The following is an 11,885-nucleotide window of genomic DNA, read 5'->3' as shown; positions in this document are numbered from 1 at the left end:
GGAAGCTCACTTGCTGGATGAGTGGAAAACAGAGGTGTGACCCAACTTGCTCCAATTGGTCTCAAGAGTCTCCCCTTTTCGCTTTTCCAATCGAAATCTTGCTCCTGAATAGCAATCCGAAACCGGCCCCATCACACTCGCCAGAAACATGGAGAACCTAACTGAGATCATCAGGAACAACCTCAGAGTAAAATCCAAGACAACGATCGACGCTTTGATTCATGGTAATAAAACATGCTCACTCACTTTTCTTCTTCTCATTGTCCATTCATGATCACAATTATTATATGCAGCTATACTCTGTGTCGCTTGCGGCTTACGGTAATTTTCATCACACAATAATAATACTACTCTGCAAAGACAAAGAAATAACACACTTTTTCCTCCTTAATATTATCTCAACCACCTTTTTCTCTCTCTCTTCTCCTTTGCCAACCCGGTCGCTGTTGTAGATCTTGCCATCTCATTGACGTGACGTATGTCTCGGCCGACACCTCGCGGCGGTTACTGAGTGTTTTGAGACAGGTTCGATAAAGGAAAGAGGTCATAAAAAAAACTTTTTTAACCACAGCTTGCCCAACAAAAAGCACCCGACAGGCGAACATCTCCTTTTGCTTCAATTCAAGGATAGGTACACGTTTCTATGCAACAAATTACGACTAGAGCAACACGTGAAAAGCACAATCGAATCCCCTCAGCAGTGGATATACTACGACGTGCGAGGCAAAGGATCGCCGCCCAGCAAGGTAACAATCAAGATCAGATATATGGACCCAATCCCCGGATCTTGCCAAATAATCTGAAACAACCAGCAGCTAAAAACTTTAATTATAGACACGCTGCCCTGAGGTTTTGTTGCTGTGGTTACATCATCGACTGACTCCGTTTCTCGAGTCAACGCAAATTTATTACTATCAGGAGACTGTCCCTAGCTACATGGTTGCACTGACGGGGTGGGCCCTGGAGTACCCTGTCATTTACCAGACGCATGATCCTGATGAGGCAACCCTTGACCTCGAGCTAGACGAATGGGAAGTCCGACCAAACTGCCTCGGAAGCATCCGCCTCAACGTCGTCCGCGTCTGGCTCCGTTTCCACATCAATTCCGCCGATTACTTGATAGCCAGTTTTAGCTATCCAGATGATCCTGCACAGGTGGACCTCGCAGCACTGCAAGAAAAGTTTCAGCAAAGGCTCATAGAAGCCAAGAAAAAGTCGAAGCACTTTGAAAAAGCAAGTATCCAGTTAACAACAGAGCAGGTTACAATGGATACCGTGGCGCTCTAAGCAATATCACTTTTTCATTCATCGCTCATATATCATTATTCTCGTCATCATCATTGAATAAAGTGCATAGCCATAATCATATGTACTCACATATGTACAAAGAAAGATTTGGGAAAGCTCGATTTAGAAAATGGTTTCTAGATTTTCTTAGAAATCTATGCGACTACTACTTCATTGTCACAATGCTTTTAATTTCCAACGAGATGCCCTGCGACCAATACGGTGAAATGGTTTTTATATTCCATGCATTGGCTGTCTGTGATCATGTAAATATTGGCATCGATGCACGAGGGGTAAGACCCGAGCTCTTCATACTCCTAGAAAGTAAATGAAACTATAAGAGCAAATGCTCGTGGATCCGCATTTTCTCGTCAAAATAATGAAAGGAATATCCAGGAGTATTGCCAGCAAATCTCTCTATATTGCTTTTTCTCTTTTACTTCACACTCAAATTGCTCCTGGCTGCTGATCACAATCATGATTGGGAAGTTTGGCGCAGGACCGTCAGCGTCAACAATGATCACCTGTTTCAACTCTCTCTCGCGTATTTATTCATTGGAGGTACCCAGATAAGCAGGGGATGACCAAAGAGTGGACGCAAACATGATTATCCAACTACGATGAAACAAAGCTATTGTGAAGGGCATTCCGGGTTGATAAGCGCATAATTCGCCACTTGTTTTAGCACCTTGAGTGCTGTGAAAATGGCGTTATCAATGGGTGCCACATGCGCAAACGCACGACAAGCTGCCCGGGGGTTGGGCTGTTACATTGACAATCCGTGTTTCGTAACGTAAACAATGGGTTCTGTCAAGGCAAAAAGGGAGCAGCACTTATCAATCCGGGGCATCGTGTGTACATACTTTTGCACCCAAAGAAAAAAAAAAAGCGAAATGTTGGGTGACAACAGCCGCCGATGCTCCGGTTGTTGTTTGTTGCCTTTTCCGCCTAAAGTGATACATTGGTCGGCAGCAAAAGTCCGAAAGCGAGCCGTTGGCCCAAGAAAGAAAGTTGAAGAAAGGCCAAGAAGCAGGTTCCCAGGACTGTCTAGAACAGCTATTGATCACAATCGTATCACGCATCCAACGAATCTGATTGGCACGAGGCTGGGAAAAATTACACTCAAGGTTACATGCGGAGAACCTTTGCTAAAGGTAGCAGCAGAAGAGTGAACTTTATGTCTTGCCTTTGATGTATATAGAGATGATGTACAGCAAATCAATTTTGTTTTCTTTGTACATACAAGATTCAGACGCATACAGGCGCAGCAGAGGAAGAACCAAAAATGATTAAAATGGTGGCTAGGATGGTGGTGAAGAAAACCTTTTGGAGAGAGAAGGTGGGGCATAGGTTTCTTTTTTTTAGTTTTTTTTGCGGCAGCCAACATAGTAGAAATCAGATATCGTGTGTGAGTAAGCAAGCAACAAACAGTGAGGTAAGCGAATGGCAGGTCAGGCGAGCAATAGGGAGAGAAATTTAGATACACAGAGAAAGGGAAAACAACGATGGAAGCAAGAAAAAGCACAGGCATAGCGGGCAGCAACGGCTGTTAGCGAGGTCGGTGACGTTTTGGGCAATTCCAGGCAATGTGGCCAGGGACACCGCAGAAGGAGCAGGCAGAGCTTGAATTGGAGTTTTGCATTGCTGATGAAAGGTTGGGTGATGACCTTTGACCGTGGAAAAGTGGAGGATCTAATCTTATCTGCCGACGTTTTATATGGAAGAGAAGGTTGGAAAAAAATCGTGCGCTTTGATCGTTTTGACCAATCGCAAGGGTGCCGGGACCGGTGGGAACCTTAAGCCAAAAGAGGAGGCAAGCTCTTGCGCCAAAAAAGGGTCAAATTGGGTCCAAACAAAGTGACCCCGTCTTGTTTCGCGTCGTTGCAGCCGACGTTGACGCTTTTCACTCACTCTCTCTGTCTACCTTTCGTTTCGGATATGCGCCGGTCCTCCTGGAGAGAAAACACGCACACACACACACACACACACACACGAGATGCACGCCCTGTGCTACCCTTCTTACTACCAGTCGAGCATGCCAGCAGAAAACTTTTAATATAAAGCTTGATGGTTGTGTTCACAGCGGAATGTGAAGCATATCAATAATCTTTTCCAGCTTCTCGTTGTCTCCGAGCTCTGCTATCTCCTTGCGCGCCTTGGCTTCAATGTCAGCAAGGAATTGGCGGCAGTAAGCAAACGTGTTGGTCCGTTCTAAAAGCTGCAGCGCATATTGTTTAAGTTCAATTGAATCGCTCTTTTTCTGCAAGATATTAAGCAGCTGGCGGTTGTTCGGATCGGCACGGATTGAGTGGATGATAGGGAACGAGAATTTGCCTTCAGTCAGATCCTCACAGAAGCCCTTGTTATCCGAGTATTGCTGCGACTGAAGGTTCATGTAATCATCACGCACTTGGAAATGGATTCCAATCTTGCTTACAAGACCTGTGTAATCACTACAAAAAGAGTAAACCGATCAATTTTCATGCATAGGCAGCAAACTTTTTTTCTCAAGGAACAGTTACACTGTGGATTCACTTGCTGCCTGCATCAGTTTCACCGCGAGACGTAACAGTCCTCCCGTTTCTGCAAAAATTGCCACTAGTCAGCCAACAATTGTGGTGACAACAAGATGGCGTCCGAACAGCACGAGCACTTACTGTTATCAACCATCTCAATGAATTCTTCTTCCGTCGGACAGGTCAAGGTGTCGCGCCAATACAACTCCATTCCTTAAATCAACAGATAAACAAGCTACACGGCGTTGCAGCGTTTTCCAACAACTTACCTTGACCACGATGAAGATTTATCAATTCATCTTGTTGTTTGATAAGAAAATATGGTTAGAGTTCGGTGTCAGCAGTATGCTTTGCATTGATTGATCACCTGTGTATATCTGAACCATTTCAGGATTGTTCAGCTTGCAAATTTCTTGGAGCGCCAAAAAGTAAACATAGTTTGCGCAATTGATTGTTTGTGGTAGACCATATAGGTGATGCGCTGCAGGGACTCCGCGGCGCAGCATCGAGTTGTCCTCCACATCGTCAATCCTAATTTGTAAAAAAAAGCATGTCCGACGATAAGTGCCTGCTGCTTGTTTGCACCTCTAGTTTTGAAATACTTGCAATAAACTGGCATTGTGAAGCATTCCGATGATTTTTGTAATCGTCTGTAACTCCTTCTGAGGTACCTTGAGCCAAACATTAAATGCAGCAATCATTTTTGTTCGGACATCCTTGCCAGGATGTGCACAGAGGTACTCATAGGGCTCCAAGAGAATCTACATAATTCGAAAAACAGGTAAGCATGTTTGTACAGTAAATGGTATCAAAAAAATTCACGAACCTCATCTTGATTTTTCTTGACAGTCTCACCATTTTTGCTGTTAACATTGAGCTGAAGATGCTTGTTTATGTTTGCAATACGTGCAGGAGCGAAGACGGTTTCGATGTAGGTGGATGATGCTGACTGCATGGCTGAAAGAAATAAGGGAGGGAAAAAAGAATAACGAAATGAGACTATCAAAAGGATCCTTCTTTTTTATATACCGGCCTGACTCACCAGGAGATGTAACTCTCAACAATGAAATACGGAATCATATGACACGGATATCTTGTGCATGCTGATTGATGCGCTCTCACTTCCTTCTCCTTGTCAGTTGACTGTGATCATTCTACCTGATTTTACACTCGAAACGGATCTCTAAAGGAAACATCGTCACGTAGAATCAGCCATATGCAAACTTTGTAGCTAAATCATCACTGTATTCGGCCCTGATCTAGAGACATTGAGCTGCAATGCTTCAAATGCTGCTATTTAACACGTTTATCTTTAGCTTTCAAACATGCTCTCTAAATTCGTAATATGCAAGTAGGATGGTTGCAGGCATGACTACCAACTATAGTTGAAAAAAGCACAATATGTTTATACGTACTAAGAAGCTATTAATGTACCGGTGCAAGATTAGAGGACGATCATTCGCCTGCTGCTTTGGAGCGAAAGCGGACAAATGGATCACATGCGAAAGAAGGGGAAAAGGTTTTGATTATATCATATCTCTACTGGACGGGCTCAAGACACCCATTTTACTGCGTAGATCCGGCAAATGATCGAAAGCTACATTACATCTGCACCCTCACAGCAAATATATCGGATGAATTTATGGAGGGATCCTTTTTTTCTAAAAGAACAGATGTCGATCTTCTTCGTTGACGGATCATTGCACAAATTGAGCAGATATCAAAGTATCAGTGAATGTAACAAGGCTCTTATATCGTGAGCTAATGAGGTCATTCGCTGTGACCAAGATCGCTAATCTGCTCAGATAGGGGGATGAAAAGGAATGGTTTTAAGCACTAACATTCAGAAAATTTAAATGCGACAGCCATATAACAAGTTAGGCCTTAGAGAAACCATCTCAAATCTGCGGGAGCCATACTAATTACACCGCCATGCTGCTCGGATCGTTCGAGACATGGCATTATCAGAGGTTTACCCCTCTTTCCAATCCAAAAGCAGCAGGTAAAAAGATCGTCCTCCCAATTCTGAACTGGTATGGAATATCGTTACTTTCTTTTCGTTTTATATGGATCAAAATGGGTCAATGAATAAATGCATGTAATGGCGACGACCTCCTTCTATTTCTTGCCGCTCTTCTTGATACCGCCTCCCACTAACAAATAAACATTAGCAAATCCGCGGAATAGGTGATGATCAGAGTTTATGGGTAAAACTTACAGAGAGGTCCCTTGCCAGCAGCCTTGGCTTGCAATTCCTTCAGCTTCTTAGCTTCCTCAGCTTGCTTCTTCTTGAAAGCAATGTCGTCCTTTTTTTTTGATTCAAGATTAAACATCTGCTTTGCCGGTTCAAATCTGAAGGATCAGCTGCTTACTTCGTCAAGCTCGACATTCTTCTTCTTGGCTTGCTTGAGAGGCTTCAACTTTCCGCCTTTGAGGTCAAATTAAGCCTATTGCAGATTCTTTTTGATTAGTCCAACCGCATTACCTTGTCTGCCAGACATTTTTCTTCACAAGAAAAAAGAGCGACAAAATTTGATCAGTGTTCTTATTCATTCAAAAGCCGCTGCATGTCCTGTTGATGGATATGAAAAATGATGAAGATCGACCGAGGATATCATTCCCACAAAGTAACGGATCAAATGAGCGCACTCGATGAACGGGAGGCAGCTTGAAAATATGAACAGCAAGGTGTCGGTCTATGTCTTGTGGATGTACGGTCGAACTGACAAATCAATCGACGAAGAATACTAAATAGTTATTGCAAACGATGGAACTATATAGGATGCAAAGATATCAGAGGCACGCTATGCAAACGTGATTGTAAGTCTACCTTGACAATCAGAGCCACTCTAATCTTATTACCCACATTTTGGTCTATTACCGAAAAATCAAAAACCTGTTGAGGCGAGGTGCTCTTTTGAAGGACCGCTAAGGTCACACACCTCGTTTGCATATTGCATCGATTCCACTTTAACGAATGGAGAATAACGGCTGCTCAGGGTCTGAATCGACAAAAGAGACATCATCTGATTCTCTGATTGCAGCGCTCCTTGTTGTTGGATTCCACCACGCATATGGTCCGATTGTAGAATACAGCATACCGCCGTTACCGCAGCAGCAAGGGCAGCAACCGGATCGTTTAGAGAAACTGGATTTACCAGAGGAATGGAGTTTCTTACCCTTCCTTGCGCTACCTGGTAATAACAATCGACCATTTTTTATTTCTGTATTCGATTTTGACAATGAAGAAAAAATATATACAACGTATAGACGGCGCTCATCAAAAAGATGAGGATTTCAGTTATTTCCATCTACCGCCAGTTCCCGGATGGGATGTAGCAGAGACAACGCTATTCGGCATATCATGCAATCGACAAATAGCCGTCAAAGACCTGAACGTAAAAACGCCCGACATGACACGCACAACCGTGCAAAAGGCGGTCGTTGTTCTCGCTCGACAGGTGATCTAGTGTTGATTAAACCGAAATCAAGCTTTTGCTTACAAAGTTCAAGTATAGCCGATATTTGGACCTCTACGGCAGAAACTTGCAGTTATTACAAGCGCTTGGTTCAGCCAGAAAGATTTCACCCAACTCGGCATCCTACATGTACGTATGCCTTTCTGTTACATTGTTGCAAATATGTTGACAGCTTCTGTCCCTTTAGAACTTATACACCAATCTAAAGAGCACATACAATGGCCCGATAGATGATTCCACGCTTTACATGGGTAATACCCGTTCAATGGTACATGACAATTGAGTCTTACATTCTATCTGGATAGGCACATCGTTGCGAGAATTACTATACAAGTTTAGAAGCAAGACGCTTACGTTACTAAAACTGTTAATGCTAGAATCTAGAGTAGGCACCATGCTGAAATGGAGAGGATTTATAGTTACAGCTGACAACGTTGCTGCTAGATACTTTTCTACGGATACCCGGTAGAAAGATTGTGCACGTTTCAATATTCCTTAATATCATTGGTGCCTGGTATGATTCATTTATCAATGGGTGTTCCAGTTGGAAGTTTACTGACAAGCGCATACTAGGGCTACTGAGATCGCTGCAGGATGCAGGAGAACCTGAACTAGACAGGTTACGAGGATCACTGAGGACCACAGAAGCAAAGGAATTATCGAATGGAGACAAGGACAGCTTGCTTCGATTCATGGGTCTCCCGCTGTGGCTTTTTGAAAGAGGCTCCTTTTTTCAACCGTACCTGCCTTTGCAGCAAATCGACATTTTGTCCTCGGAGAAGACACGATCATACATAGCCGGCACCACAAACCAAATATTTTTCCATCAGAAAAGCAACACAAACATTGATGTCCTGGTCAATGTACATCCTCGTTGGAATTCCATATTCTTCCCGTGTGTATACTAAATGATATCTTTCTAGGTGGAATCTGGCAGTATAGAATTTTACAACGAAAAACTGGCTGATGTTGCTCGATTAACAATGGCCGATCGACGATGGATGGAGAAAATAGTAAGGGTAGTCAATGACACATGGGACCTTAACGGTAAGAGCTTGGAAAACATAATACTGCAGCGAAAGAAGACTATGGAACTTAGCATTATACCAGATCCAAGTAGACCGCTCCAGAACACGTACCTTGGTTCAGACGATTATTTGCGCGCACGATTCGAAGAATATCTATTATCACTGTTGTCCAGTATCAAGCATGCCCAAGACTCTAACCTCATACCAGATGATCAGGGCATCGCAGAGGAGCACGAAGAAGTCATGCGAGACGATGACAGAGGTATATATAGATCGCACACTCGCTTAAAAAGAAAAGGTGCTAAAAGACGCTTATGCACAATAGAAAAAAATTATCTTACCGATTACGGTATGCGATGGATAATGGCGTGGAGAGAAACAAACAACTTTGCATTGTGGAATCAATACACCGATCATGAGATCTACGAGATTGTGGAACCTGGGCATCCTGGCAGCGGTAACATTTCCATTACTGATATTCAGAATACGCTTTCAAAGTAAGCAATGGATACCTCGAAAAGCAAAGTTTGCTGCTAGGTTAACAATGTCTGAAACAGTCGGTTACGAGACCTTCAGCTGCGGCAAAACCTTGCTCCCCTCAGGTCCACATTGTCGAGGGCCATGTCCGGCAGCGCGCGAGTTGTCTCATCAGGGCGCTCAAGGCTTCTTCGTGGCATGGATGCATTGTGGCACGAACTCGACAGACAACGTGCTGCAGAGCAACGTCCCAGCAGTCCTCCGCGATCTCCAAGCGGCAGAACTGATAGCCCTCAGAGACGATCCATGTCCTCACTTGATGCCTCTATATCCCCTATACTAGGATCCACATCACAGAATGCGGGTCGTCTATTTTCAAACGTTTCATCGTTCCTGAGCCGGAGACAACGCGAAATCTCACAGGCAATGGAAACGAACTCGAGAAGCGAAGGATCTGCAAAGAGTAGCGATGACGATGCTTACGTCGATGTTGGTGCTATGTATTCTTTGTCAAATACGTCAAATGCCAATGTCAATTCAAATGACAATAAGAGCAGCAAAGATATACTCGATATTTAACTTGTACTTAATCCCCCCAACTTTTCCAATTTTCGGGCCGTTTTCCTTTTTTCAGCATTCGTGCCATGACCCGCGAACAATACAATGCAAAGATCCTTGGCGAATCACTGTACAAAAAAATCACTTCTAGTCGAGTGCTGCTAGTAGGAGCAGGCGGCATTGGCTGCGAGCTCCTAAAGAACCTCGTCATGTCTGGATTTCCTTCCATAGAAGTGGTCTGTTTCAGCCCTGCGCATAAAATATGCAAAGAGTTTAAAAGATCTAACACTTTTGGCCGTAGATTGATCTCGACACGATTGATATGACCAATCTCAATCGCCAATTCCTATTCCAAAAGCACCACGTCAAACAGTCCAAAGCTCACGTGAGTTGACGTCTACGTACACGTTTGACGACGCGATGACAACTGACTGTGTATGCATGTAGGTCGCCAGAGAGTCCGCATTAAAGTTTAACCCGAATACAAAGATTGTCTCGCATCAAGCAAACATTATGGATACGCAGTTCAACGTTTCATGGTTTGCCGGATTCACCATCGTTTTCAATGCGCTTGATAATCTCGGTATGGAAAAGGGAAAAAACATTTGAGCAGGCAAAGGATGATATTAAACGGTTGCACAGAGGCGCGGAGACATGTAAATCAAATGTGTTTAGCGGCAGGCGTGCCTCTCGTGGAATCGGGTACGGAGGGTTACGAAGGCCAAGCATACGTCATTAAAAAGGTCTGAAAGTAAGCTGTCACGAGCGAGAGAAGGACATCCGACTCACATTATAGATATATTTTACAGGGCCTCACTGAATGCTTCGATTGTTATCCAAAACCGACACGCACCACCTATCCTGTATGCACGATCCGAAGTACTCCCAGTGCTCCCATTCACTGCATAGTTTGGTCAAAGAGCTACCTGTTTAGGTATGCTTGATTGTACTTTAAGAAGGGAGGCGTACTAACCTATTCATTGATATATTACTCTGACAGTCAATTGTTTGGAGATTCTGAAGATGAGCAAGATATGAGACAAGATGCAACGGACGATAATAGTAAGTGAACGCCGAGCTGTGCACAGAAGCATGTCTATAACATTGTATCTTCAGAGGAACTTGCGGCTCTTGCACGCGAGACTGAAGAGCTCAAAGCAATCAAAGCGGCTATGGGAACGCCGGAATATGCAAAAAAAGTATTTGACAAGGTGAATACATAAAAAGAAGGTCTTTTACTTTGTTACTTGCGATAGCTGACATCCATGCAATCAGGTATTCACCACCGATATTAAGCGCTTATTGAGCATGGAAGAAATGTGGAAAACACGCACAAAACCTACACCTCTTAATTACGAAACCCTGGAGAAGTCACCGCAGTCTGAGAAGGAGCTTAAGGAGAACACTGCATTGAAAGAGCAAAAAGTGTGGTCGATTGAAGAATCGTTCCGTGTATTCCAAAAAAGTGTGGAGCTGCTTTCGGATCGATTGAAAGCCGCGCAAAGCGAACGACCTGACGCCGTACTTACTTTTGATAAGGATGACGATGATGCTATTGACTTTGTTACTGCAACTGCCAACTTGCGTGCACATATCTTTGGAATTCCTCTCAAGAGTCGATTCCAAGTGAAATGTAAGCAAGGAGAAGCGAGCAAGCTCAGAGATTTTTGACTAACAAATTTTGCATAATAGCCATGGCAGGTAACATTATACCGGCGATTGCGACCACGAATGCTGTTATTGCTGGATTGGCAGTTATGCAAGGTTTTGCCTTACTCCGTGGAAATGTTACGAACTTTAAGAGAGTGAGTAGCATAAATATCATCTGGTGAAGAACCGTAACATAGTTAACGATAATTAAATTAGACATATCTCAAGACCGTGTCTCGGGAGCCACCATTGCTTATGCTTGAAAACTCAGGCGGTCCTAATCCTGACTGCAGTGTATGTAGCTCTGCCAGCGCCCAAGTATACGTTGACTTTAGCAAAGCCAAGTTAAGGGATATACTGGACACTGTGATCACCACATCTATCGATAAGGGAGGCGCTGGAATGGATTTGGAAGACGTTGCAATTATGCACGGTAGCCGGTAAGCGCTTCTGGATGAATAAGAGAAGTGTGGCAATGGATTGACGGAGTGAAATCCTTTTCAGGATGATTTACGATATCGACTTTGATGACAACCTGGATACGCTTGTGAAAGACTTGGGCATCACAGAAGGAACGATTCTACGAGTTTCTGGCGAATCTAATTTGCAAGAGCTCGATTTGATTCTACTAGGCAAAGACGGCGGCGACGTTGTGGAGTTTAAGAAAAAGGTACCGAGGCTGGAACTGCGCACACGCAAGCGACCACTGGAAGAGGAGGATGTCGCGCAGGAGCCGGAGGGAAAGAAAGCAAAAGTTGTAGAAAATAACAATGAAATTGTAATTATCGATGAAGATGAGGATGGTGATACCGGAGTCATTGCTTTGGATTAAAAACATGATTTGTCTGTCATGTCTGCCAATTTTGCACCTGCGCCGTGAGACTGCTGCT

The 11,885-nt window shown here is 43.8% G+C and overlaps 6 protein-coding genes across 6 annotated transcripts; 3 read left to right on the top strand and 3 right to left on the bottom strand.

The window, feature by feature from the left end:
• Nucleotides 1–148: 148 nt before the first annotated feature.
• VTP01DRAFT_9269 (uncharacterized protein) lies at nucleotides 149–1,287 on the top strand (the record flags this gene model as incomplete). The annotated part of the gene is made up of 5 exons (XM_069388482.1): nucleotides 149–224; nucleotides 294–321; nucleotides 453–525; nucleotides 588–746; nucleotides 835–1,287. The coding sequence occupies 5 exons, from the start codon at nucleotides 149–151 to the stop codon at nucleotides 1,285–1,287; spliced, it is 789 nt and encodes a 262-aa protein (XP_069240775.1).
• Nucleotides 1,288–2,350: 1,063 nt separating this feature from the next.
• On the bottom strand, nucleotides 2,351–2,929 carry VTP01DRAFT_9268 (uncharacterized protein; the record flags this gene model as incomplete). The annotated part of the gene is made up of 2 exons (XM_069388481.1): nucleotides 2,351–2,833; nucleotides 2,888–2,929. 2 exons carry the CDS (start codon nucleotides 2,927–2,929, stop codon nucleotides 2,351–2,353), a joined length of 525 nt encoding a protein of 174 aa, XP_069240774.1.
• Nucleotides 2,930–3,364: 435 nt separating this feature from the next.
• VTP01DRAFT_9267 (uncharacterized protein) lies at nucleotides 3,365–4,758 on the bottom strand (the record flags this gene model as incomplete). The annotated part of the gene is made up of 7 exons (XM_069388480.1): nucleotides 3,365–3,740; nucleotides 3,810–3,870; nucleotides 3,945–4,016; nucleotides 4,073–4,102; nucleotides 4,171–4,334; nucleotides 4,410–4,564; nucleotides 4,630–4,758. 7 exons carry the CDS (start codon nucleotides 4,756–4,758, stop codon nucleotides 3,365–3,367), a joined length of 987 nt encoding a protein of 328 aa, XP_069240773.1.
• A 1,163-nt stretch (nucleotides 4,759–5,921) lies between these two features.
• VTP01DRAFT_9266 (uncharacterized protein) lies at nucleotides 5,922–6,304 on the bottom strand (the record flags this gene model as incomplete). The annotated part of the gene is made up of 4 exons (XM_069388479.1): nucleotides 5,922–5,956; nucleotides 6,022–6,109; nucleotides 6,176–6,231; nucleotides 6,289–6,304. 4 exons carry the CDS (start codon nucleotides 6,302–6,304, stop codon nucleotides 5,922–5,924), a joined length of 195 nt encoding a protein of 64 aa, XP_069240772.1.
• Nucleotides 6,305–6,780: 476 nt separating this feature from the next.
• On the top strand, nucleotides 6,781–9,366 carry VTP01DRAFT_9265 (uncharacterized protein; the record flags this gene model as incomplete). Its single annotated transcript, XM_069388478.1, has 11 exons — nucleotides 6,781–7,000; nucleotides 7,074–7,264; nucleotides 7,322–7,411; nucleotides 7,470–7,533; nucleotides 7,588–7,667; nucleotides 7,727–7,796; nucleotides 7,856–8,145; nucleotides 8,206–8,329; nucleotides 8,393–8,572; nucleotides 8,636–8,807; nucleotides 8,868–9,366. 11 exons carry the CDS (start codon nucleotides 6,781–6,783, stop codon nucleotides 9,364–9,366), a joined length of 1,980 nt encoding a protein of 659 aa, XP_069240771.1.
• Nucleotides 9,367–9,431: 65 nt separating this feature from the next.
• On the top strand, nucleotides 9,432–11,827 carry VTP01DRAFT_9264 (uncharacterized protein; the record flags this gene model as incomplete). The annotated part of the gene is made up of 11 exons (XM_069388477.1): nucleotides 9,432–9,581; nucleotides 9,647–9,730; nucleotides 9,793–9,928; nucleotides 9,988–10,088; nucleotides 10,155–10,279; nucleotides 10,346–10,407; nucleotides 10,462–10,556; nucleotides 10,621–10,978; nucleotides 11,038–11,150; nucleotides 11,212–11,435; nucleotides 11,500–11,827. The coding sequence occupies 11 exons, from the start codon at nucleotides 9,432–9,434 to the stop codon at nucleotides 11,825–11,827; spliced, it is 1,776 nt and encodes a 591-aa protein (XP_069240770.1).
• Nucleotides 11,828–11,885: the final 58 nt, after the last annotated feature.

This window comes from Rhizomucor pusillus (assembly GCF_041956525.1).
Source record: "Rhizomucor pusillus strain CBS 183.67 unplaced genomic scaffold VTP01scaffold_6, whole genome shotgun sequence".
NCBI lineage: Eukaryota > Fungi > Mucoromycota > Mucoromycetes > Mucorales > Lichtheimiaceae > Rhizomucor > Rhizomucor pusillus.
Note: the sequence above shows the minus strand (reverse complement) of the source record. Positions and strands in the feature narration are given on the sequence as shown.